A 24,917-nucleotide genomic window follows, 5' to 3' on the forward strand; every position below is an offset into this window, starting at 1 on the left:
CATACGTTGAATTATTTTTTTTTCCTATTGTTGAGATCATAATCTAAATTTTAGACATAAACTGAAAGACATGTTACTTTAATTTGAATTTATCAGTTTTGAAAAGTGAAAAATATATGTATAGTACACACCTGTTGACTTCAGCACAAACTCTTGTCTCTGTAACAGCAGGTGAAGACCAGGAATTAGAATTTAAATATTCTACTGAAAATAGGAGTTTAAAAACAGTGCAAACTTGAGCATTCTTTTGAAAAACAACACTTACCATTCTGTGGTGTAAAGAAGCACTGGAAACAAGAAAAAGCAAGATTATGTACGATTCATTTGAAAGAAAAACAATATATAAAAATTCACAGGATATGGTGAAAATTTATTGGACGAGGGTAAATAACACAGAATATCAAGTCATGTGGATAAACATATTTTAATGGGAAAGGAATTGATTCAGATGTATATATGAGGGCTCAAAATTGTATTTCCAATGAAATGCAGGCTTACCCCAGTCCCTACAGGTGTGCAATCTGTTGCAAGCATAAAAAGAGAAAATTTGCTCAACCGTGCATATTTATTGCAGAATACTTCAAATTCCACAATCATATGGCTAAACTGAAACCAAGTCATTTGATTTGTTCAGTGACAGTTCAATTACCAATGGGTATAATTCATGATCAACAGCAAAAACTTATAGCTGACTGACCTCTTGGGGCTGTTTGCATCAGCTTGTCTATGCTTGCTTGGATGGCTGGTTCTAGCTCCCATGGTACCGACTGCAAGGCCTGGTTAAGTCTCCTGGAGCTTTGAAGCAAGGAGAAATGTGAAGAAAAAAAACACCAAACAGTTTCACCTTTATAGAAAGAGGATGCACGTTTCAGTAATCCTCTGAAATTTGAATGTCCCATTCTGTTGTCTGACTTACATGGCTTTGTAGGAGTCACAGCTGATCATTGTCTGAAAATGGAAAAGCAAAAGTTTGAAGAGACTGACAACCAGACTGTTATTACGTTTCATTTATGTGGTATTTGAAACTGAATTGCAATGTTTTCCATGTGGGCAACCTATTGTAAGGATGTTTTCAAAAATCGAATTAAGAGTACACATTTAGTAAAAAGTTGAGCAAAAGAAAAGTTCAACACTGGGAGCATCACCTCTGTTGAAAACATGACAAGGTAATGGAGGAATTCCATGAGGTTTCTCTCCTTTGGTGACTCCAGCAAGCGGTCAAATACTGTGTTGATGATGAGATTTTTCTCTAGAAGTCCAGGGAGGGGCAGCACAACCAGCTCAGCTGTCTGCTTCGGTGAAAGAAGAGGCAGGGCCTCCAGCTGAGGGAAAGAGAGGAGACACTGACCTCTCTCATCTTTACTAACACACTGCTCTAAAAAGATTTCATAAGTCAGAATCTGAATGCTAGGCTCATATATTTGTGAAAGAATGACACCAGTGATTTTTCAATGTTACTTGATTCATGACTTCATGGAATAATTATAACCCATTAAGGCTTACTGGAGTGAAGTCATGATTTAGATCCAGCAGGTCACTGAGGGGTACAATGACAGAAAATTGTCCAAAGTTCTTGTGCAGCCAGTCCAAACTGCCGTTTGTGCTGGATATGCAGGCAGGATCTGAGCAGAAAAACAACAGAAATATAACTGACTCAGTGTCACAAGCAATGTTAAATTTATTTTTGAGTATTCTCAATCAACTGAAAAAGATTCAGAAATAATCTCAGATCTTACATTTCCAATTTGCCACATACATTTGTTTTGCAAATTCACATCATAGACTGTCATTGTCATTCATACCTGAAGTATTCTGGGACAAAAATGGATGGATGAAGTATGTGTACACCATTTGCTGTGTCATCTGATCCATGTGAGGGAACTGATAGCTGAACCCACTCACCCTGTGAAATTCAAAATGAAAAAATGTATAAATATTTTGATGGGATATGGATTAAATTAATTCCAGAAAAGGTTCAGGAGTTGCAGTTTCAAACTCTGGAATCTATGGAATGCAGAACAGCCTCTACTCGTGACCCAAAATAAGAACTATGACATGTTGAATAATGGCTGTACATACACATGTTGGTAGGTCTCACAGCTGAAGTTCTTGCTGCTGAGACAGTGCAGAAACTGTCCAGATGCAGATGATAAAAATGGCCTTAGATATCCGTGGAACCACGTGTTGATGAAATCTACATCTCTCAGCTGCTCATTGCTGAATCTGTCAATTCTGATTTCCCCAAGTACATCCAGGACATCTGAGACTGATGGACTGTCAATACTGATAGACTGTAAATGAAAAAACACAATAGTTATATATTACTCTGAATATAGTTGAAAAAAAAAACATTCCAAAAATATTTTTTACTTTACCGTATTGGAGAGGTTATTCAGAGCTTCATCCAGGACTCCAGAGACTTTAGTGAGGAACACCTTCCATGTTTCTTTTGAGTAGGTCAGGTTGCTGGGCAGTTTGCATTTCAACAGTGTGATCAGGTTTTCTGCTGTGAATTGTGTGAGCTTCATGACAGAAAAAAGTAAAAGCAGTGGATAAACATAAATATTGGCATAACAACATCATTTGTAAATGTAAGGGGAATGAAGTAAACTTGCTTTTAGTCAGTGTGTATTATACATTACCACACTATTGTTAATCATGTATTGTTAACACAGTGTTAGAATTAACAAACTTTTTCCAGAACAACTTATGTAGCTTACAGTTTTATCCATTTATACAGCTGGATATTTACCAAGGCAAGTGTCGGTTAAGTATATTGCCCCACGGTATAACAGTAGTCTCCCAGCAGGGAATCAAACAAGCAATCTTTCATTTACAAGCTCTGCTCCTTACCGCAGTGCTGGACAGTGTAAGACACTGCAAAACATGCATGTATGCACACATGTGTGACTGCATGTCACAAATCAGACTAAGGACACTGCACACAAATTTATCCCTCAGTCACTTGAAGCACTCACATTTAGGGAAACAAGATATTCTTCTGGCTGTCTTTCACTCAGGAAACAAAGTTTCCTTTCTAATCTTGCATTGTTGGTAATACAAAGGCAGCTACTGGGCTGTGCAACAAAGTGCAATGCTCTGTTTGACACAGGATAGAATATGATATCTGCACATGCTTCACAAACCTACAGCATACTTTAGTTAAAATGCAGAAACACCACACAGACAAATTGATAATAAACAGATTCTCAGGAGTCAAACTAGAGCCCAGAACATTACGCTGTGTGGCTAAGCCAAACTATACATTGACTTTCAGAGAACCTCCTAGAGGCAGATTGGTCATGGGACTGTCAGAGGTTATAGCAACTCCAGTTACAGAAGTCAGGTCACACAAAGACTTACAGATGTAAACTAAGCTGAATTGTTTGATGCATTCCAAGGAGGAAAAACCTGTGCAACAAGTTTGCTACAACAGATCTGCAGAACAGCATTCCCTGCCTAAAATGCATGCCACAGATATGGTAGACCAAAAAAAAAAAAAAAAACAGATTAGCATTAAGGTAGAAACTTGCTGGCAGGAATTTCATAACACTTTTTTAAGATCAGTGTGGAATGAACTGGCTTGATGTCACCGTTCATAGACACCAAATAATAGGAACTGGATTTTACACAACTTCTAAAAGTACAAAAGGTGATGGAGAAGGTGTGAAAGATTTAAGTCTTTACTGGAGTATTACTGGAGTGAAGTAGAAAATGATCTGGCATCTGGCTTTTTTGGTCCTCTCAGAATAAAAAAAAAATCTGCACAGAATTAGAAGATTGTAAATCAAGATAGCTGGCTGACTAGCTTGAAACCGGTAGCTTGAAAACAACTGATATACACCTTGCCAGGGTAGACACTGAACAAAGTATGCAGCAGGGAGGCCCTGCAGTTGCTACATGGTAAATGGCAGTGGTCTCCAGTAGTCATTCCTATAATAGCCATCATTATTTGGGAGCTTGTGTTGGCAATGTAGATAGTTGTGGACTCCAGACATATCTGTTACTGCTACAGGAATAGAATACTAACCCTATTAAAAGTACAATGGATAGGAATAATCGAGCACGTTCTTACTTTTTTGTATTATTTCATCTTCATTTCTTCGGTATTCACAATGCATATATATTAAACTGACAAGTGAGAAAGAAGTACTTAAAACTAGGCGAAAGACAAGTGTAAATGCTGGCAGTAGTGAGACTGTTGCTTGTTCTGCCCTTGTTAATAAGGGATGGAGTTTGCCCCAGGCAATAGGGTAACATATTGCCTTTAAAAAGTTCCTGAAGCAGTCTAGCCAACGGCAGAGGCTCAGGCATAATGATGGCCTGCTTATTAACTGAAGGGCTGTAAATATCTTTACAGCTGCCAAACATATCTGATAGCAAAAACAACTTAGCTTCTTGAGACTAATCTGCAAGTCACAGGACTATTTTTACGCTGACTAGATAGAACACGATGGTATTTTTAATCGGAACTGTCAGTTGTATGTTAGGCTTGTCTCAACACAACAACCTCTGTACTCACATAATAGCAGTGAGGTGAGACAAAGGCAATCCTCATTTTTTGCACAATGGGTCACAAATAAAATACAGCAGTGTGACCACTTATTGGAGGATAGGTTCTACTCTACTGACATCATTTGGGCAACTTGACACAATTACAGATGGAAGAAGAAACATGAAGAGAGTACTCTTATTTCCCTCTGTCAACAGACAGTGAATATAGTCTTTGTAGGGGAATTTAGCTAATGAGCTATCTTGGCTTAAAAACAACAGTTTGGTCTAATGAAAAATAAGACAGTTAACACCAAGTTCAGCTATCAAGCTATGCACCAGTGTGAGATTGAAAAGGACAGCGTATTTGATTAGAACTGCTTCTTAAGAGTTATACCTGTGTCTGTCTGAAAACAGTGAAAACAAATCACATTGGGGTAGGTTGCTGTTATTGCTACAAGGTAGCTAGCTCAAGGGCTTCAAAGTAGATAGCTACAGAGGCAAAAATATGAGAATATTTTTGAGAGAAAGGGGGAAAGTTCTGATTGCCTACTGCCAGCCCTGTTATCTTCTGCTAATAAATACTATATACACCTTGTGGGAGGTTGGTGTCGCTGATGCTATGAAACAGTAGATGACGAAAATACTGAGACCACTGTAGAATGAATGCAAGTGAGGAGAGCCAGAGGATGACCTGTTGACTGTCTGCCACAGACAGAGAATATGGTTTCAGACAGAAAAAAACCCTGAGCACTGTGCTCTGCAAGCTGCTATACAGTAAAATACATGTTTGTGTGTCTTATAGAAAAAATTCTAAATATGTGCTGCTATGGCAACAATATGCACTTTGCTATACAGCCCAGAGTCTCTTTTTATGATACAGAACAAGTATTAATATTGTGGACAAATCCTTATTCACTCTGAAAGGTAACATGGAAGTTACTGGAGAGTACAATGCACAGAAAGAGATTCAATTTAGCATACATCTATATTTCACTATATAAATGCATCAGATCAAGGTAGAGATTAAAATATTTTACCGGTGAACAGGCATACTGTTCAATGCTGAAATCGCACAACATGTTGGCCATATTTCCAGTGTCCAGGTATTGCTGTAGTTCAGTGCTGTATTACATCAAAGAAAAAAATATTCAAAACATATCAGCATGTGGTGAATTCCTTTTTTCATATTGCTGAGGCATGGGAACTGGAAAAAAATTATGTAAGACACATACCTGTTGACTCCAATACAAACTCTGCTCTCTATGAAAGAGAAAAAGGCCAGGAATTACATTGAAAAGATTTTTTTGAATGTACGAATTAGACTTCACTGTTGTTAATGTAAAACTAAACTTACCATTGTGTGGTGTCAATAAACACTATAAATAAGAAAGATAAAGATTACACATTATTCCTCTCTAAAAATACCTCAAGTTGTGAAACAAGTATATTTAATCATACAATTAAGTCCAACTAAAATTGTCATTGTTGCACAAAACATATGAGACAAAAATGTGAGAATTTACTACAGAAGGATTTTATGCAAACATAAATATGAAGGGCCATGTATTTCCTATGTAGGAAAGACTTACCCCAATATCCTCTGGCATACAATCTGTACAAAATGTAGAACAATACAAAACCAAAAATGGAAGGTTAAATGACAAAATATATGGTCTCATATATGGTTCAAAGAAAATAAGAAAAAAATACTTTTACTCATCCAGTTTGAATAAAAATGCAAATCAACTCGCAATCAAAAGGAGATATGTATGGTTAACTGACCTCCTGGGGCAGTTTGCATCAGCCTGTCTATGCTGGCCCAGATGACTGGTTCTAGATCACGTGGTACAGATGGCAGGGCCTGGTAAAGCCTCCTGAAGCTGTGAGGGAATGACAAAGGTAAAATAAGACTAAAAAAGTTTAACTGTTATAGGAAAGGAATGGACATATCATTAAACCTCAAAACTATGAAGCTCTCATCCAGTTTTTTGACTTACATGGTTTTATAGGAGTCACAACTGATCATTGTCTGAAAATGGAAAAGCAACAGTTTCAAGACAGTGAAAGGCAAACTGTTATATATTATATATATTATTATTACTGTTATTTTTTTCATTGTCTTAAATTGAATTGCAATGTATTCAATGTGAGTAGCCTATGAACATTTTCAAAATGTGTAAGATGTGGATTTTGTGAACTGAGAGTCCAACATTAGTACAATTTTTGAAAAAATAGAAGTGCTACATTTAAAACATCACCTCTGTTGAAAACATGACAAGGTAATGGAGGAATTCCATGAGGTTTCTGTCCTTTGGTGATTCCAACAAGTGGTCAAACACCGTGTTGATGATGAGATTTTTCTCTGGAAGTCCAGGGAGGGGCAGCACAACCAGCTCAGCTGTCTGCTTCGGTGAAAGAAGAGGCAGGGCCTCCAGCTGAGGGAAAGAGAGGAGACACTGACCTCTCTCATCTTTACTAACACACTGCTCAGATAAAATGCCATAACTGTGAACCTAAATGCTGGAGTCATACTTTTATGAAAGCATAATGCTAATGGTATTCAGTGTACCTTGATACCTGATTTATAGAACAATTTAAAACATTAAGCCTTACTGAAGCGAAGTGATGATTTAGATCTAGCAGGTCACTGAGGGGCACAATGATGGAAAATTGTCCAAAGTTCTTGTGCAGCCAGTCCATACTGCCATTTGTGCTGGAGATGCAGGCAGGATCTGAGCAGAAAAACAACAGAAATATAACTGAATCACCTTATTTATAATTATTCATGATCAAGTGAAAAAAATTCAATAATTTCAGCATGAATATTTCCAATTTACTACATACATTTGTTTTTCAAATTCATATCATTGTCATATGTACCTGAGGTATTCTGGGACAGGAAAGGCTGGATGAAGTATTTGTACACCATCTGCTGTCTCATCTGGTCCATGTGAAGGAATTGATAGCTGAACTCCTTCACCCTTTGAAGTTTAATATATAAATATGTTGATGAGATAAAGATAATATTACTAACAGAAAAATTTCAGGAATTGCAGTTTCAAACTGCACTTAAAATCTATGAAGTGCAACTCAACTCATGCAAAAAACGAGAACTATAACATGTTGAATAACGGCTTTACATACACTTGTTGGTAGGTCTCACAGCTGAAGTTCTTGCTGCTGAGACAGTGCAGAAACTGTCCAGATGCAGATGATAAAAATGGCCTTAGATATCCGTGGAACCACGTGTTAATGAAATCTACATCTCTCAGCTGCTCATTGCTGAATCTGTCGATTCTGATTTCCCCAAGTACATCCAGGACATCTGAGACTGATGGACTGTCAATACCAAATGTCTGCAAGGAACGAAACACAAAAATGCAGAGATATTTTTACAGACCTACAGTGAGGACAAGAAGAACAAGTTATACAGAAATACAAGATGGTTTCTTACCATATTGGAGAAGTTATTAAGAGTTTCATCCAGGACTCCAGAGGCTTTAGTGAGGAACACCTTCCATGTTTCTTTTGAGTAGGTCATGTTGCTGGGCAGTTTGCATTTAAAAAGTGCAACCAGGTTTTCTGCTGTGAGCTGCATGAGCTTCATCACAGAAAAACATAAATACCAGTGAATAAAGGAAACCACCAAAATCATTTCATCAATATGAGTGAAATGTATGTTTAATTAGTAATCCTTGTTTACTGCCCTTATTCACAAGCTCCACAAGAAATTATAAAGCAGAGCACAACACCTAAAGGAAGATTATCTCTTGTTGATCTTGATAAACCACTTTTCTGACATACAGTATTGCTGTATTATCATTTTAAAACAGATTTAAAATTTTACCGATGAACAAGCATATTGTTCAATGCTGAAATAGCACAACATGTCCGTCATGTTTCCATTGTCCAGGTAATGCTGTAGGTCAGTGCTGTATTATTTCAAAGGAAGAATAATTCAAAAACATACATCAGCATATATTGCATTAGACCTTTTCCTACTGCTGAGATTATAATCCTAACACGTAAACTGAAAGAAACATCACGTAAATTTGGAATGATCAGTTTTGGAAAGTGGGAAATATGTACAGTACACACCTGTTGACTTCAGCACAAACTCTTGTCTCTGAAAAAGGCAAATGGAGACCATGAATTACATCCTAAACATTATACTGAAATTTTAAGTAAAAAAAACCCCACTATGTTAACTATTCTTTTTTAAAAGTAAACTTACCATTGTTTGGTGTAAACAGGCACTGAAAGTAAGAAAGAAATGAGAGCATTCATTCAATAGGATATCTATCTGTGCAACTACTGGTTCACACACATAAGTGATAATTACATATTGAAATTTATGGGATGATTGTAAATAATGTTGAAATATTTGGGTCATCTTAATGTAAGAAAATGAACATGTATGAGAAAATGATTTAATATACACGTAAATATGAAGGATTGAATTGTATTTTCACAGAAAAAGACACTTACCCCAATATCCTCCGGCTTGCAATCTGTCCCAAACACCCCACCCACACACACACACAGAAAACATATGTACATATACATAATTATATGTATTAAACCATACACATTTAGTTTGAACATGAAGCAATCATAATATTACATTCTTAAAAGGCATAGTACATAATTTTTCGTCACTGATTATACTTTGATACAAAGGATATTTATTAATAACTGAAAGCAGACATGTATAGTTAACTGACCTCCTGGGGCAGTTTGCATCAACCTGTCTATGCTGGCCCAGATTACTGGTTCTAGATCACGTGGTACAGATGGCAGGGCCAGGTAAAGCCTCCTGAAGCTGTGAGGGAATGACAAAGGTAAAATAAGAATAAAAAAGTTTAACTGTTATAGGAAAGGAATGCACATATCATTAACCCTCAGCTCCCATCTGGTTTTTTAACTTACATGGTTTTATAAGAGTCACAACTGATCATTGTCTGAAAATGCAAAAGAAAAAAATTAGAGACAAAGTCACAGTACTCTTATTTTTAATTTTTAACTGCAAAGTTTAATGTGGGGAAACCTATCAACATCTTAAAAACGCTAGAGACTAGATGAAAAATGGGCTCAGAGTTTGAGTTGCATAGACAGTTACGACATACGAGAATTGCAAAATTGAAAGCATCACCTCTGTTGAAAATGTGACAAGGTAATGGAGGAATTCCATGAGGTTTCTCTCCTTTGGTGACTCCAGCAAGTGATTAAATACTGTGTTGATGATGAGATTTTTCTGTGGAGGTCCAGTGAGGGGCAGCACAACCAGCTCAGCTGTCTGCTTCGGTGAAAGAAGAGGCAGGGCCTCCAGCTGAGGGAAAGAGAGGAGACACTGACCTCTCTCATCTTTACTAACACACTGCTCTAAAAAGATTTCATAAGTCAGAATCTGAATGCTAGGCTCATATATTTGTGAAAGAATGACACCAGTGATTTTTCAATGTTACTTGATTTATGACTTCATGGAATAATTATAACCCATTAAGGCTTACTGGAGTGAAGTCATGATTTAGATCCAGCAGGTCACTGAGGGGTACAATGACAGAAAATTGTCCAAAGTTCTTGTGCAGCCAGTCCACACTGCTGTTTGTGCTGGATATGCAGGCAGGATCTGAGCAGAAAAAAACAGCATAAAGATAACTGAATCACCTTCACAAGCAATGTTAAACTTCTTTGTGATTTTTCTCAATCAACTGAAACCAATGCAAATAATTTCAAAACTTATATTTCCAATTTACTACATACATTTTTTATACAAATTCACATCAAAGACTGCAATTGTCATTGGTACCTGAAGCATTCTGGGACAAGAAAGGATGGATGAAGTATTTGTACACCATGTGCTGTGTCATCTGATCCATGTGAGGGAACTGATAGCTGAATTCCTTAACCCTGTGAAATTCAAAATGAAAAAATGTATAAATATTTTGATGGGATATGGATTAAATTAATTCCAGAAAAGGTTCAGGAGTTGCAGTTTCAAACTCTGGAATCTATGGAATGCAGAACAGCCTCTACATGACCCAAAATGAGAACTATGACATGATGAATAATGTCTTTACATACACATGCTGGTAGGTCTCACAGCTGAAGTTCTTGCTGCTGAGACAGTGCAGAAAGTCTCCAGAAGCAGAGTGTAAAAATGGCCTTAGATATCCGTGGAACCACGTGTTGATGAAATCTACATCTCTCAGCTGTTCATCGCTGAATCTGTCGATTCTGATTTCCCCAAGTATGTCCAGGATATGGGAAACTGATGGACTGTTGATACTGAGAGACTGTAAAACACATATAGCTATTTTTACAGACCTAGAATAGGGACTGCAAGAACAAAACATACAACAGAACTGGAAGATGTTTTCTTACCATGTTGGACAAATCATTGAGAGCTTCATCCAGGACTCCAGAGACTTTAGTGAGGAACACCTTCCAGATTCCCTTTGAGTAGATCATATTGCTGGGCAGTTTGCATTTCAACAGTGTGATCAGGTTTTCTGCTGTGAATTCCATGAGCTTCATCACAGAAAAACAGGGATATCAATGAATAAACATATGAAGACTCATCTTTACATTATAATGAGTAAACTGTGTGTTTAGCGATTAATCCTTCAAAGGTAAAAAAGGTAAAGTATAGCATAGTCTAAGAGATAATCTTAATTATTTATAAATTAAATAATTAAATACATTATTTAATTTATAAAATTATAAATGAAATAATCTTGATTTAATTCTTGATATGATTTTGAATAAATGATTTTGTGCAATACAGTAAAACCTTAATGTATCATTCAAAGTATCTGTTCAAGACATATATCTGTTCAAGACATAAAAAATGTTACCGATGAACAAGCATATTGTTCGATGGTGAAATGGCACAACATGTTGGTCATGACTCCAGTGTCCAAGTAATGCTGTAGTTCAGTGCTGCATTATATCAAAGAAAGAATATTTCAGATGTATATATCAGCCCAGATTAATTTTTCCACTATTGAAATCACAATTTCAATCCTAAATATAAGCCAGAGAATGATTTCTTTAGTTTAAATTTATAATTCATGCAAAGAAGAAAATATGTACAGTGCACACCTGTTGACATCAGCACATATTCTTGTCTCTGCAAAAGGCACATAAAGACCACACATTACATTGGGAATATACTGCTGAAATTCTGGTTTAAAGACAATGAATATCTTTCATTTTGGAAAACTATACTTACCATTGAGTGGTGTGAATAAGCACTGAAAATGAGAAAAAGGGAGATTACTCACAATTCACAACTCACAATTTCAGTCAATGAAATGAATATTTGATATGAACCAAATTCATTGGATGTTTGTGGGTAATTTGGAATATTGGAAAAGCCTAACAAAATAAAATACTGACATTAATAATAACATGGCTTAATTCAAATATAAATTTTTATAAAGTAAATATGAGGGGCGCAAGATATATTTCACATGAATGTCATGCTTACCCCAAGATCTTCAGGAATGCAATCTGTCCCAAACATAAAAATATGTAAACCATGCACATGTAAATGGCATTAATATATGGCTAACAATAAAATACAAATTAAGTTACATATTGAATAATAGCATTAATGACAGTGCATATCAATTAATGATCAAAAGCAGTAACATCTGGCTGACTGACCTCCTGGGGCATTTTGCATCAGCCTGTCTATGCTGGCCCAGATGACTGGTTCTAGATCACGTGGTACAGATGGCAGGGCCTGATAAAGCCTCCCGAAACTGTGAGGGAAAGAGAAAGGTAAAAATTCCACAACATGATGCACCATTCCTATAAAGGGAATACACATATACACATATTCCTCTGAAACTTGAAGGTTCTATGCTATTGTTTGACTTACATGGTTTTGTAGGAATCACAGCTGATCATTGTCTGAAAATAAAAAAGCACAAGTTTCCAGAGACTGAAAAGCCTGAATGCTATTATTTTTCATTGATTAATAAACATCTGAAATTCATTTGCAATATATTCAATGTGGGCAGCCTAAGAATGTTTTCAAAACATATGAGACAACAAAGTAAATAAACTAAGAGTACATATTTTGTATAATGTTGGACCTGAGAGTTCCACATTTTAAACATCACCTGTGTGGAAAACATAACAAGGTAATGGAGGAATTCCATGAAGTTTCTCTTCTTTGGTGATTCCAGGAAGTGGTCAAACACCGTGTTGATGATGAGATTTTTCTCTGGAGGTCCAGTGAGAGGCAGCACAACCAGCTCAGCTGTCTGCTTTGGTGAAAGAAGAGCCAGGGCTTCCAGCTGAGGGAAAGAGAGGAGACACTGACCTCTCTCATCTTTAGTAACACACTGCTCAATTAAAATGCCATAACTGATAATCTGAATGCTGGGTTCATATCTTAACTAAAGCAGAAAGCCAAACATTTTTAGTGTACCTTAATACTTGACTATACAAAATAATTTTAGCACATTATTCCTTACAGGAGTAAAGTCATGATTTAGATCCAGCAGGTCATTGAGGGGCACAATGACTGAAAATTGTCCAAAGTTCTTCTGCAGCCAGTCCACACTCCCATTTGTGGTGGAGATGCAGGCAGGATCTGAGAGGAAATACAACACAAGTATAATTGTATCAATCTCTAGTGAAGCATATAATTTGACAACAGATGTTGCTAATATACTACAATTTATTTCTAATATAGGTAGATTTCCCCTAAATAGGGTCATCCCTACCTGAAGTATTCTGGGACAGGAACGGATGGATGAAGTATTTGTACACCATGTGCTGTCTCATCTGATCCATGTAAGGGAACTGATAGCTGAACTCCTTCACTCTGAAATTAAGAACAGAATAATGGATGATACTTGTACGAAGTTAAGTTCAGGAGCTGTAGTGCCACACTTTGGAATCTATGGAATATATAACAAACTGCACTCTTGCCTAACATTGAAAAAAACTGTAAAGTCTATGAAGTGCAAACTTAACTCATGCCAAAAACATGACCTATGACATATTGAATAATGTCTTTACGTACACATGCTGGTAGGTCTCACAGCTGAAGTTCTTGCTGCTGAGACAGTGCAGAAACTGTCCAGACGCAGATGATAAAAATGGTCTTAGATATCCACGGAACCATGTGTTGATGAAATCTACATCTCTCAGCTGTTCATTGCTGAATCTGTCGATTCTGATTTCTCCCACAACATCCAGAACATGGGAAACTGATGGACTGTCAATGCCAATAGACTGTAAATGCAAAAACAGAGAGTTATTTTTATACTTCCTGAACAAGGACAGCGAGTGGAAGAGTACCACAGAAATGCAAGCAGTTTTCTTACCATGTTAGAGAAGTTATTGAGAGCTTCATCCAAGACTCCAGAGACTTCAGTGAGGAACGCCTTCCAAATTCCCTTTGAGCTGGTGACATTGCTGGGCAGTTTGCATTTCAACAGTGTGACCAAGTTTTCTGCTGTGAATCCCATGAGCTTCATGGCAAAAAATGAAAAGCAGTGAGTAAAGTAACTACACAGTGCTGCCAAATTTAATTTAGTGACCTTTCGCTTTGAGTGGAAGACAGTCACTGGGCTGTGTAAGAAAGTGCAATGTTTCTTTCTCAGCAGCATATGTTTAGTGTAGGCATCAATATATATCTGATGAAAAAAAACTTTTTTCTCTACTTGGTGTGGGGGTGGTGTCCATTTTCATCACGGCCTCTAGCTACTTATTGCTTTTATAAAATATTGGTTATTCTTTTAATATTAGGTAATGCTAGCTGGTGGGATGCTGGTGTTATCAGTGAGAATATCAGTCCAAATTTATCTCCAGTAGCTCTGTAGTAAGCTGTTTGATTTTTGCCCCACTCATGGACATGCAACTAAACTTGCATTTATTCATTTTTTGCACCAGGGTGCAAGGTAGTAATTCATAATTATATGTGGTGATGCCTGCAGCTTTACAAATCTTTGTCAACATATAGCAGTTAGTGTGGATGAGCAGATTTACTGAGACAAATTAAACATACAATGTTAAATTTGTTTTGCAACTTGTAAACTAGCCAGCTACCTAATGATTTATGTACTTGTTTTTATCATTACAGATTACTAACTAGCTAATTAACAAGTTGCACTTTCTTTGTTTTCTCATTTCCAGTTTCATTTAACTGTATGGCCCTCTGAAGTTCAGTGTACTTTTTGCAGTTTTCAGTGTTTCTTTATGTTCTGCTTATGTGTGCAGGATATTATTTATGCCAAGGCAAGGCTTTAGTGGTGGTATAACATGATTATACAAATGTATGGAACACTGAATTAACCAGACAGACAGAAGCACCAGAACTATGAGATTCATGTAACTGAATAATGTGCATAGATGGTATATCTACATCCCAGTGGAAGGCTGGCACTGAGGCAGCAGAAAATGCAGTAAACAGCTGAGAACACTGCAGAGTGAATGTGAGTGAGGCGACCCAGAGGGTGACCTCTCCACTGTCTGCTGCAGGTAGTGAACCCGGCTTGAGGCAGCAACACAGCCTTGAGCACTGTGTTCTCTTTACGATCTCCTTTTTACCATCTAGAATTTCCTTTTTTAAAGCAAAGGGACAAACATTATCCTGAGGGATTACTGGTGCGGAATCAAGGAAATTGGTGCCTCTGTTGCTTGATAACACTTGTTTGTAGATACTTGCCTAGTACAAAACATTTCAGAATACCACACCCATAAAAGGCAAAAGAAATGTGTGTGTCTGTATGCATGTGTTTGATGTGTGTGTGTGCAGTACCTTTTGTAGACTGATTTAAAATTGTGTATATGCACACACATCCTGAGGCAGCAACATTGCCACAGGTTAGGCAACCTTTCTGCTAAGGTAATACTAATTCATTGTCAAAAATAAAAGGGAATTATAACATAGCCTACCTGTAGAGCAAAACACCAAAAACACATTGTTTTATATATACTGTATGTGTCTACTCCACCACATAGACAAAGGTAAGTAACAGAGCAAGATGGAGACTGAAATTTTCACTGAAGAACAAGTATATTCATCAATGCTAAGTATCAGATCAAGATAGAGATTGAAGTATCAGATCAAGGTAGAGATTGAAATATTTTACCGGTGAACAGGCATACTGTTCAATGCTGAAATGGCAAAGCATGTTGACCATATTTCCAGTGTCCAGGTATTGCTGCAGTTCGGTGCTGTATTACATAAAAAAAAAAAATTCAAAAACACACATCAACACACACCCGAATTCACTTCCCCCCTATTGCTAAGGACCTGTACTCAACTTTACACATGAACTTATTTGAATGGAGAAAAACATGTAGTGTACGCACCTGTTGACTCCAGTGCAAATTCTGGTATCTATAAAAGGGATGTGAAGACCAGGAGTTACAGTGGAAAGACAGATATTGAATGACAAATTTGGAAAATAAACAGAAATAAACAGAAAAATACATGCTTGTTTGCTGTTAAGAAAAACTGAGCTTACCATTGAGTGGTGTGAATGAACACTGAAAACAGGAGACAGGGATATTACAAATGAAGCATTTACATTAGAAGGATAATACATATGGCCCTGTTTAAAAGGTCATCAAAGCCTCTGTTACCTAATTCAGGACACAGATGCACAATGCTATTATTTTGGGACCATGCAAACTGTAAAAATGAGAGTTGCACCAAAGTTGCTATTTTCTTTGCTTTTCTTCCTACTGGAGTTAGGGTGGTTGTGACAGGAGCGCATGACCATTAGTTTTGGAGTGCTGGAGTGTGAACTGGTGCAAATACTGAACACATTAATATTTACATGATCATAACCTCTGCCTGTGAAAGGTACTTTTAACACAAAATACAAACTGCAAAATGAAAATATAGAGGTAATACCAGAACACCTGATAGATATGAGAAAAAATAATGATTTATTGAATGGATAAGGGAAATTTCTACACACAGATACTTACTATAGTAACAATTTTTATATATTATGTTACCAAGGGAGATGTTCCTGAATTCAGCCTCTGTTATATTCAGACATGCTGACTGCTGACCTTTACTGTGCCTCATGGCACTGTTAAAAGTGGAAAGGGTTTAGTGCTGTTGAATCACCGTACAGTGTATACAAAACAAGAACCTTACATGGTCCCACCGGTTCACAGGAACAGGAATATGTTACATCAGCACAATAATGATCCTCTCTGCATGGGTTGTCACACTGTAGTGATCAAGCTATATACACCTTTCTGGTGCTATTTGTATTCATTGATTGGTCAGTGAGGGATTGAGAATTATTTAGCTGATAAGACAGAGATGTTTCATTATCTTCCATTATCTATTGTTCAACATGTATATCTATTTATTTTGCTATAACACATTGGTATTTGACATACTATACTATACTGTGTGGGGGAGGTTCCCCTATACATTCAATAAATCATTATTTTTTCATAATCTTGCATTGGAAAGATAGATTAGCAGATTCCTAAGCAATAGCAAATAACTGAGTAATTCCAGCACAACTTGAAGTCAATTATGTTTCAGTTAACACTCACAGGGTAAAGGAAGACTAAGCAGGAGTTTTTGAATAATTACAGACTCCCTAATGTCTTCATTACCTTTCATGTGCACTGCCTCACAGTGCAATTCATGTGAACCAAAAGTCTGAATTCAGTTGTCTGATATCAGTTAGTCTTGTCATTGAGGGAATGTGCTGAATACTCAAAATGCGGATGTTTGGACAAGTCATGTAGGGCACAAATGAACTTAGTTGCTTTTCTTGGAAATTCATCTTGCATTTGAATCACTTTGCAAGTTAGTAGATGGACATAATTTCATGTACAATTCCAGTCAATTGACCACAGATGAAAAGTGAATAAGGAACATAATCACAGTGCATTATTTTTATGTTACTGGGCTTACATAAATGCAACACTAATGCAAATAAGCAACTGGAAGGCCATAGAATCTATTCACTGATCAGACAATCACTCCTAATCCTTCTTGCTACATTTTCAACTTGAAAATCATTGTTATTGATAGATGCAATGTTGCTCACTATAATATTGTGTGTCAAAATTAAAAAAGCTGAGATTTTTAAAATATAACATGGCAGGCTACTGGTCAATGGTAGTAGAGCCACACACTTTCAGTCATATAGTTGATATGAACTGAATTACTAATTTTTTCAAAAAACATATCCTAATATTACTGTGATGTCACTATGATGATGATGAAGGGCCCAAGTTGTATGTCTTAGAAAAGGCAGGCTTACCCCAATTTCCTCAGGCATGCAATCTGTTCAAAGCATAAAAATAAAAATAAATAAAAGCTTCCAATTACAATGTAATTGAAATAGATTAAATTATTGCACAGTTAAATTAATTATTTTTACATATTCAGTGACACCAATATATGCATTATTAGTTCAGAAGTAGAAATGTATAGCAGACTGACCTCCTGGGGCTGTTTGCATCAGTTCATCTATGCTGGCCTGGATGACTGTTTCTAGATGCAGTGAAACAGTTGGCAGGGCCTCATAAAGTCTCCTGAATCTGTGAGGGAAAGACAAAGGTAAAATATGAATAAAACAGTTTAACCTTCAGAGAAAGAATACACGTATTACTAATCCTCTGAGACTTGAAGGTTCCAACCTGATGTCTGACTTACATGGTTTTGTAGGACTCACAGCTGATCATTGTCTGAAAATGGAAAATCAAAAGTTTCCAGGGATTGAAAAGCCAGAAGTGTTATTTTATTGATTAATAAATAAATAAATTTGAAATTAAATTGCAATATATTCAACGTAGGAAACCTAAGAATGTTTTCAAAATGTATGAGTGAAAAAATAAATAAGCTAAGAGGTTATATTTTGCACAATGCTGGGCCTGACAGAAGTGCTACACTGAAAGCTTCATCTCTGTTGAAAACATGACAAGGTTTCAAATGTCAAAAATTCCAGATTGTTAATTACTTTCAATGAGTTTCAAGAGACTGTCAAATTGCTTGAAAATGCATTTTTAAAGTATAAATCACAATATAGGTAATAAAAACCTGAGAAAAAAAATCTATTTGCAATCATGTAAGGGTATGCATACATGGATTAAAAATGGAAATTAGGTATTGGAAGCATTACCTCTTTTGTGAACATGATGAGGTAGTGCAGGAATTCCATGAAGTTTCTCTCTTCTGGTGATACCAACAAGTGGTCAAACACTTTGTTGATGATAACATCTTTCTCCAAAGGTTCAGGGAGGGGCAACACAACCAGCTCAGCTGTCTGCCTTGGTGAAAGAACAGCCAGGGCTTCCACCTGAGGGAAAGAGAAGAGACACTGACCTCGCTCATCCGTACAAAAATGCTGCTCAAACACATAAAGTAATTTTCCAGTAATTCATGTTATCATGTGAGTGAAGATGTTTGCTTCATGATAGTTGTGAACATGCGAAACATTTGCTCTCTCTGTGCTTTAACACATATGATTGTGTCATTCACTGTGGATGTACATATATTCAGACCTGTACTATTATCAATGCTTTTGAATTAAATCTGATTCATATTTCTTCTTTTGATTCTATTACATAAATACTTACACCAGAGAAGTTTGAGTACAGATCATAGAAATGCTGCAGTGGTGCAAAGATGGAAAATTTTCCAAAATTCTTCTTCAGCCAGTCAGTGCTACTGTTTGTAGAGGAAATGCAGCCAGAATCTAAAATTGAAGCGCATTGAGAGAATTTGGTCTGCGAATGAAGTTCTTAAAATCATGCAGTACTTTATGGAACTTTACAGTAACTGGCTAGGGTTAGAGATTACATCACAAAGGAACATACCTGAAGTATTAAGTCGTGACAGGAATGGATAAATGAAGTGACTGTATACTGATTGCTGCCTTATTTCATCCATCAATGAGATGTGATCATTCAGCTCCATTACCCTATAATGAAAAGATAACATCTTGTTGGTATGAATTAGAACACACAATAATACTTAAAAAGTGTAACATAAAAACTAGTGTTTCTGGGTGGAGAATCAAACATGTAGACTGGATTGACATGACCATCAGAAACCCATACCATGAGTTAAGCAGTGCCCTATATGCTATTCTGTCTCCTTGTCAGCTATGTTCCTGCACTGTTTTTTTGTTCACAACCTTGGTAAGACTGCTAAAATCAGATCCTGCCCACGTGATTAGGGATTCATGTTTCAGTATGCCTCATCTATAAACACATACCTGAAATGTTCTGAAATGTTCTACATTAAACATTAATTACATGAGAAGATGGCAGAAGGAACAGAGAGCAATGTGTAAACATACAGGACTTGGTAGGTCTCACAGGTGAAGTTCTTGGTGCTGAGACAAGAGAGAAACTCTTGTGACACTGTTGGTAGGAGTGGCTTGAGTTTGGTTTGGAACCAGAGTCTGATGAAGTCCACATCGTCAAGGTTTTCAGTGGTGAAGTCTGTTTGGAGCTGTCCAAACACATCCATGATGTGGGACTCCACAGTACTGAAATTCTGAAATGAAACAATGTTTTTGTTGGTTAATGTTCAATTAATGAACCAATAAATTTACCATTATTTTTCATGCAATGGGTTGGCTCAGATATGTTACATCACATGTTAGTTAGAATATAAACAATTATAATATCAAAGTGCTATATTACACAATGTGATTTATTGTATCTTACCAATGCAGAGTATTGTTCAACCAATGAGCTGAGTGTTTGGGAGAGCTCAATGACTAGCATCCTCAGATTTTGCTCTGTGAAACTCAGATTGGTATGGGCAACACATCTTAAAACATGAGCCAGACTTTCTACAGCATTGGGAATCTGAAATGAGAAAAAACATCTTAAACATCTAGCAAGCACATCAAGGATTACAGTTGTAGTGAGTAACTACAGAGTGAGTAACTGTTGACTTCAAGAATTGTAGTAAAAATTTACTGTCATTGTTGATATCAAGAATTGCAAATCCAGCTAAAACAACTTTAATGCTGATATTGAGAGATGGCAACAATTTGATTGTTGTTATCAAACAATAAATAATTAACAAGTAACATGCATTTTTGAAATCAAGTAGAAATGTACAGGCATTTAAATCTGCTTCAATAAACTAATATTCAAGAATTTAATACAGAGATGTAGTTCTGTTTAATAACTGTTGCACAGTGCGCATGGTAATTACGCTACTTTGCTCCACATACTCCATACAGTTTTAAAATTTGATAGCAAGCAAGCAAAAGAAAGCCAGAGCCCTTGGTGGAATGCTCTTTGAGCATATTGAAATGAGTATTCCTTCAAAGTTAGTAGATCTTGACTGTAATGCTCATTGGAGATGCAAAAATTGCTGCATCAGATAATAGCTTGGTCATAACAATAATTTAATCAATTACTGGATCAAATCATTACTAAAAATTCATAATGAACCCAGCTATCACCTGGTGCAATGACACCATCATGAACATGCCAAGAAAAGAAACTCACAGAACAGGACTGATCCCCAATGGTAACGCTACAGATATCTGGAGGGCCAGTGTTGTCAGAATTCATGTCAGAATTCAAAGAGCTGTAGAAACAAAGAAACACTTCAGTCAAAGTCATACATGTCAACCCCTTCGGATGCCCAACTGTATCACCCTCTAGAAACATCCATAAAATTCATAGAAAATCCTCAGGATCTATAAATCGCAAAAAATGAATTAGATATTAACACTTTATTAACAAATCAACAGTGTTTCCATGTAAACTTATAAGTAGCACTACAACACTAAATAACTGACTTCACTCAGCTATTGTTTGAAGTTGTCTATCACACTAGGATCATGTCACACCATGGGTCATCTCTGCAGTCTCTAGTCTGCAGTCACTGCAGCGGTAGCTGAATGTCCTTGCTCCTGATTGTACTCATAGGCAGCCCTTTTTGCCATTGTAATATTAATAAGAAACGAAATCGCAGTGTGCAAGTTTTATGTTTTATCTAAGGCTAGAGACAGTCAATAAATTAATTTACCTTGAAACTAGCCAAGACGGTCAGTGACTGTTAAAGTGCTAGCTGACACATGCATTCGGTCAGATATCTTTAGGGGGAAAACCCGTGTTAAAATAAATCTCTAAAGTTACTCATGTAATCATGTTGGTGGGAATATATTTTGTAGTATGTGACTGCTACAATGCAAAAAATATATACCAACATTATAGCGAGACTTCAGAAAACAAGCATCCAGTTGTTTTTATTTGTTTACCGTAGTGTGTGTTTGTGTGTTCATGTGCTATTTTATCGTTCTCGAAACGAATAGCATGTAATACATTTTTAAGCAAGTTTTTAAATAATCCGTATGATATTATGTATACGTCCGTAAGCAAATTAAATGCAGGAAAATCTGTATAATTTACGGACATTCTGTATAGGTTGACATGTATGCAAAGTGCACTTGACATTTTGATGTGACACATCCAGATACATTCTCTTCAGATGGTGTTAGGCTACTAAAATATGGCTATGTGGAAAATGTGATAAATTCAAGGATCACTATATTAACTTTAGTTAGCTTGTTGCTAGCCAGTGGTTACCAACACAACAGAAATTTTGGATAGGGGAGACAGTAAAATAATTGATTAGCTATTTAGGTAATTGTTGTGAAGCCATATGTAAATAAGTAGTCTTGAATCAGTTAATTATTAATTATTTATAATCTGTCTGCAATAGAGCCAGCAACCTATGTCTATGTAATAGCAAAACAGCTAGCCTGTTTGCCAGGCTGTTGAAACTATACTAATAAACAAACAACATTGTTTTAGAGTTATCAGATGGCTCGTTAAATTGAAAATGTGTACTATCTGGCTGCAATAGAATCACATATGTATATCCCTATAGGTTGTACACTTGAAAATATAAGTCTTACCAACTGAGCCTGAATCTGCATAAACATTTTACTCTAAATGGATGAATTTGGGATTTGGGGTAGGAAATCCGATCTTAGATCTGTTGTCAAGGGTGGAAAACAACCAGAGCACTTTTATTTAACCTATAATTGACAATGAAAAGATGTGGCTATGAGAAGATGGCGATATAACAGTGGCAGAAGAAATGGAAATAGTCTATCTTTGGGCATTTATTTTGCGGCCGCATGAGCTTATATTCAAATTCTGTGTGTTTTAACAGGGTCACATGAAAGAGAAGTAAAGGTTTGCAAGGAATCAGACTTCAAGGTCATTGTGATTATTTCTGTAAGAAACCCCAAAATGCCCCTATATCTCGGTGCGGTAAAGGTGTGGGGTGATAGTATGGTACAGTAGCAAGGAAAAAGGCATGTAATCCTGGTTGCTAGATTGATTTCCACAGTGGAGCAGTGCAGTTGTATGCTTGGATAAGGCATTTATCTTGAACTGCTTTAGTAAATATCCAGCTGTATAAATGAATAACATGAAAAATTGTAAGCTGCTCTGGATAAGAGTGTCATAACTGTAATGCACTGTAGTGTACATATATTGAAAATCTAGGCAGATGGCAAATTTGTAATCCCAATCTACCAACCTACCCCCAAGAAATAATAATAATAAATAAACAAGGCATAGTGCAGTGTGTAGTGCAATAGAATGTGCCTTTCCTCTGAGCCATATTGCTGTAGGCCCAAAAATGGTAGAATGAATGCTGTCTGAGATACTCTTAGGAAGGGGAAGGAGTGGTGAAACGATTTTTAATTTAAAGGGCTATGAAGCAACAAGTTTTAACTGATGTCATTATGTCACTATATAGTTTCTACCTCTGCATTTCAAATGCACTTGTTAATAATGATATTGAAGTAAGCATAATGCTTCATTACTACGCTTCCCACTAAGTATACACTTGCGGCAGACACCTGTACCCCCAGGTCAACATGAAGGTATGTACATTTTTTTACTTCTCCTAACTGTTGAATGGCATTCAGTTAAAAGAATGTAACATACTTAAAATGGCCTAAGCAATATGTGATATGGAGAAGAATAAAGGTTCAACAACACATATATCTTTAAGTCTAATCTGAGGGACAAATTGTGAGAAACAGATATGCAGGATATCATTTCTCTACTCACAAAACGTGATAGAAGACAGCAGTGAGGTCTTTGGGGATCTCAGTCTGATTGTGAGGCAGGAAGCGTTTCAGTACAGGAACCACCACATGTTGGAACCAATCATCTATGTTGGTGATGTCAAAGTTTTCAAGCGAGGGAGTCTGGTTGGGCCTGGTCTCATTCCCCACAGTGATATTTTGGGTGAAGTGTCCAGCCAGTTCTGCCAGTGTCCAGTTCAGCACAGCCTGGGTGAGTGTGGTGCTCTTGATTGATGTCAGGTTTTTCTGAGGAGAAAAAGTAAGAACAGCCAGGATGTAGTTATATAATTTTAATGAGATGATTTCTTTATAACATGTATTTTCAGTGTATAGTTTTTTTCAGGACAATGAAACATAACCAGTCCCCAATCAATGAAATCTGAAAAGGAAAAACAAAACCTTGTGCCAAAGTGAAGAATTTAATGTGAAATAAAATGCCCTATGTAGGCTATATACAGTATCTATGCAATGAAACTACTCAACACAATTGTGAAATATGTAGCCTAAATCAGTGTTTCAGATGATCTTCCCCTAGCAACCCCAAAAGTTGGATCTTATATTAGCCGTCCTCAATAAAGTTCCATCCTATGGTAATCTCATAATTATGCATCACTTCAGAGTGAGTTTTGTAGAAATGTAAGAATTTGCTTGTTATCTAGCTAACTGACATAGCTTACAACGAAAAACAAAAGTACAAAAAAGTGCCAATAATGTATTTTCCCATAGATAGCTAGTTAGTTTAGCTATCTTAACTCTTTTCACTCTGTACAAGAGGGAGTGACCACTGCCTGCCATTAACACTTATATTCCAACAGCACCAGTGACAAAAAAGGGCTGCATAGTCTATTATGTGATACAAATATTACTTTTGAGGGGTGGAACTTAATTTCAAAATGATCAGTTTGGATATGTTACAGATTTTATCCATTCCTTTTGTTATTTAGCTCTAAGCTGAAAACAGAAAAGGAAAAGGAAAAATGGAATCTATGATGGCATACTTATGCAATGAAATCACTGAAATCTAATTGTGGAAAAAAGTAATGAAATAAATGTAATTATAAAGGTGTAGGCAATAAGGCAAGTTTTAAGGAAAAATCAGAATATGGAGTTACAGTTCATCTGTAGAAGTAATTCTGTTTCCCATTTTATGACATTCTAGGATAATTCCCATAATATTATATGATATTCCTATTATTGTCGATGAATACATTCCACAGACAGTGAGCATCACAAAAATGCACAGTACCTGCTGAGTTAGAGACACAAACTCCTTGACGAAATTCCCCAGCGGTTTAAAGAACATCAAAAAACCATTGAACACCTGCAATTACA

At 36.5% G+C, this 24,917-nt stretch overlaps 1 protein-coding gene across 1 annotated transcript in view; it reads right to left on the bottom strand.

Moving 5' to 3' along the window:
- Positions 1-24,917, bottom strand: part of mslnb (mesothelin b) — a 55,948-nt gene that overhangs the window by 24,405 nt on the left and 6,626 nt on the right. The window contains exons 12-52 of the mRNA XM_036532814.1: positions 24,832-24,906; positions 23,569-23,831; positions 20,980-21,061; positions 20,182-20,325; positions 19,809-20,008; positions 19,324-19,427; positions 19,084-19,202; positions 18,627-18,803; positions 18,161-18,192; positions 17,948-18,045; positions 17,766-17,788; positions 15,990-16,011; positions 15,835-15,862; positions 15,612-15,696; positions 13,842-13,988; positions 13,538-13,749; positions 13,236-13,336; positions 12,984-13,102; positions 12,627-12,803; positions 12,383-12,414; positions 12,166-12,263; positions 11,987-12,009; positions 11,729-11,750; positions 11,599-11,626; positions 11,352-11,436; positions 10,879-11,025; positions 10,579-10,790; positions 10,304-10,404; positions 10,005-10,123; positions 9,647-9,823; positions 9,424-9,455; positions 9,219-9,316; positions 8,983-9,005; positions 8,729-8,750; positions 8,593-8,620; positions 8,342-8,426; positions 7,949-8,095; positions 7,639-7,850; positions 7,375-7,475; positions 7,108-7,226; positions 6,753-6,929 (exon numbers count right to left, since the gene is read on the bottom strand). Coding sequence (XP_036388707.1) covers positions 6,753-6,929; positions 7,108-7,226; positions 7,375-7,475; positions 7,639-7,850; positions 7,949-8,095; positions 8,342-8,426; positions 8,593-8,620; positions 8,729-8,750; positions 8,983-9,005; positions 9,219-9,316; positions 9,424-9,455; positions 9,647-9,823; positions 10,005-10,123; positions 10,304-10,404; positions 10,579-10,790; positions 10,879-11,025; positions 11,352-11,436; positions 11,599-11,626; positions 11,729-11,750; positions 11,987-12,009; positions 12,166-12,263; positions 12,383-12,414; positions 12,627-12,803; positions 12,984-13,102; positions 13,236-13,336; positions 13,538-13,749; positions 13,842-13,988; positions 15,612-15,696; positions 15,835-15,862; positions 15,990-16,011; positions 17,766-17,788; positions 17,948-18,045; positions 18,161-18,192; positions 18,627-18,803; positions 19,084-19,202; positions 19,324-19,427; positions 19,809-20,008; positions 20,182-20,325; positions 20,980-21,061; positions 23,569-23,831; positions 24,832-24,906 — 4,296 coding nt within the window. The remainder of the gene's footprint in view (positions 1-6,752; positions 6,930-7,107; positions 7,227-7,374; positions 7,476-7,638; positions 7,851-7,948; positions 8,096-8,341; positions 8,427-8,592; positions 8,621-8,728; positions 8,751-8,982; positions 9,006-9,218; positions 9,317-9,423; positions 9,456-9,646; positions 9,824-10,004; positions 10,124-10,303; positions 10,405-10,578; positions 10,791-10,878; positions 11,026-11,351; positions 11,437-11,598; positions 11,627-11,728; positions 11,751-11,986; positions 12,010-12,165; positions 12,264-12,382; positions 12,415-12,626; positions 12,804-12,983; positions 13,103-13,235; positions 13,337-13,537; positions 13,750-13,841; positions 13,989-15,611; positions 15,697-15,834; positions 15,863-15,989; positions 16,012-17,765; positions 17,789-17,947; positions 18,046-18,160; positions 18,193-18,626; positions 18,804-19,083; positions 19,203-19,323; positions 19,428-19,808; positions 20,009-20,181; positions 20,326-20,979; positions 21,062-23,568; positions 23,832-24,831; positions 24,907-24,917) is intronic.

This window comes from Megalops cyprinoides, chromosome 1 (assembly GCF_013368585.1).
Source record: "Megalops cyprinoides isolate fMegCyp1 chromosome 1, fMegCyp1.pri, whole genome shotgun sequence".
Classification (NCBI taxonomy): Eukaryota; Metazoa; Chordata; class Actinopteri; order Elopiformes; family Megalopidae; genus Megalops; species Megalops cyprinoides.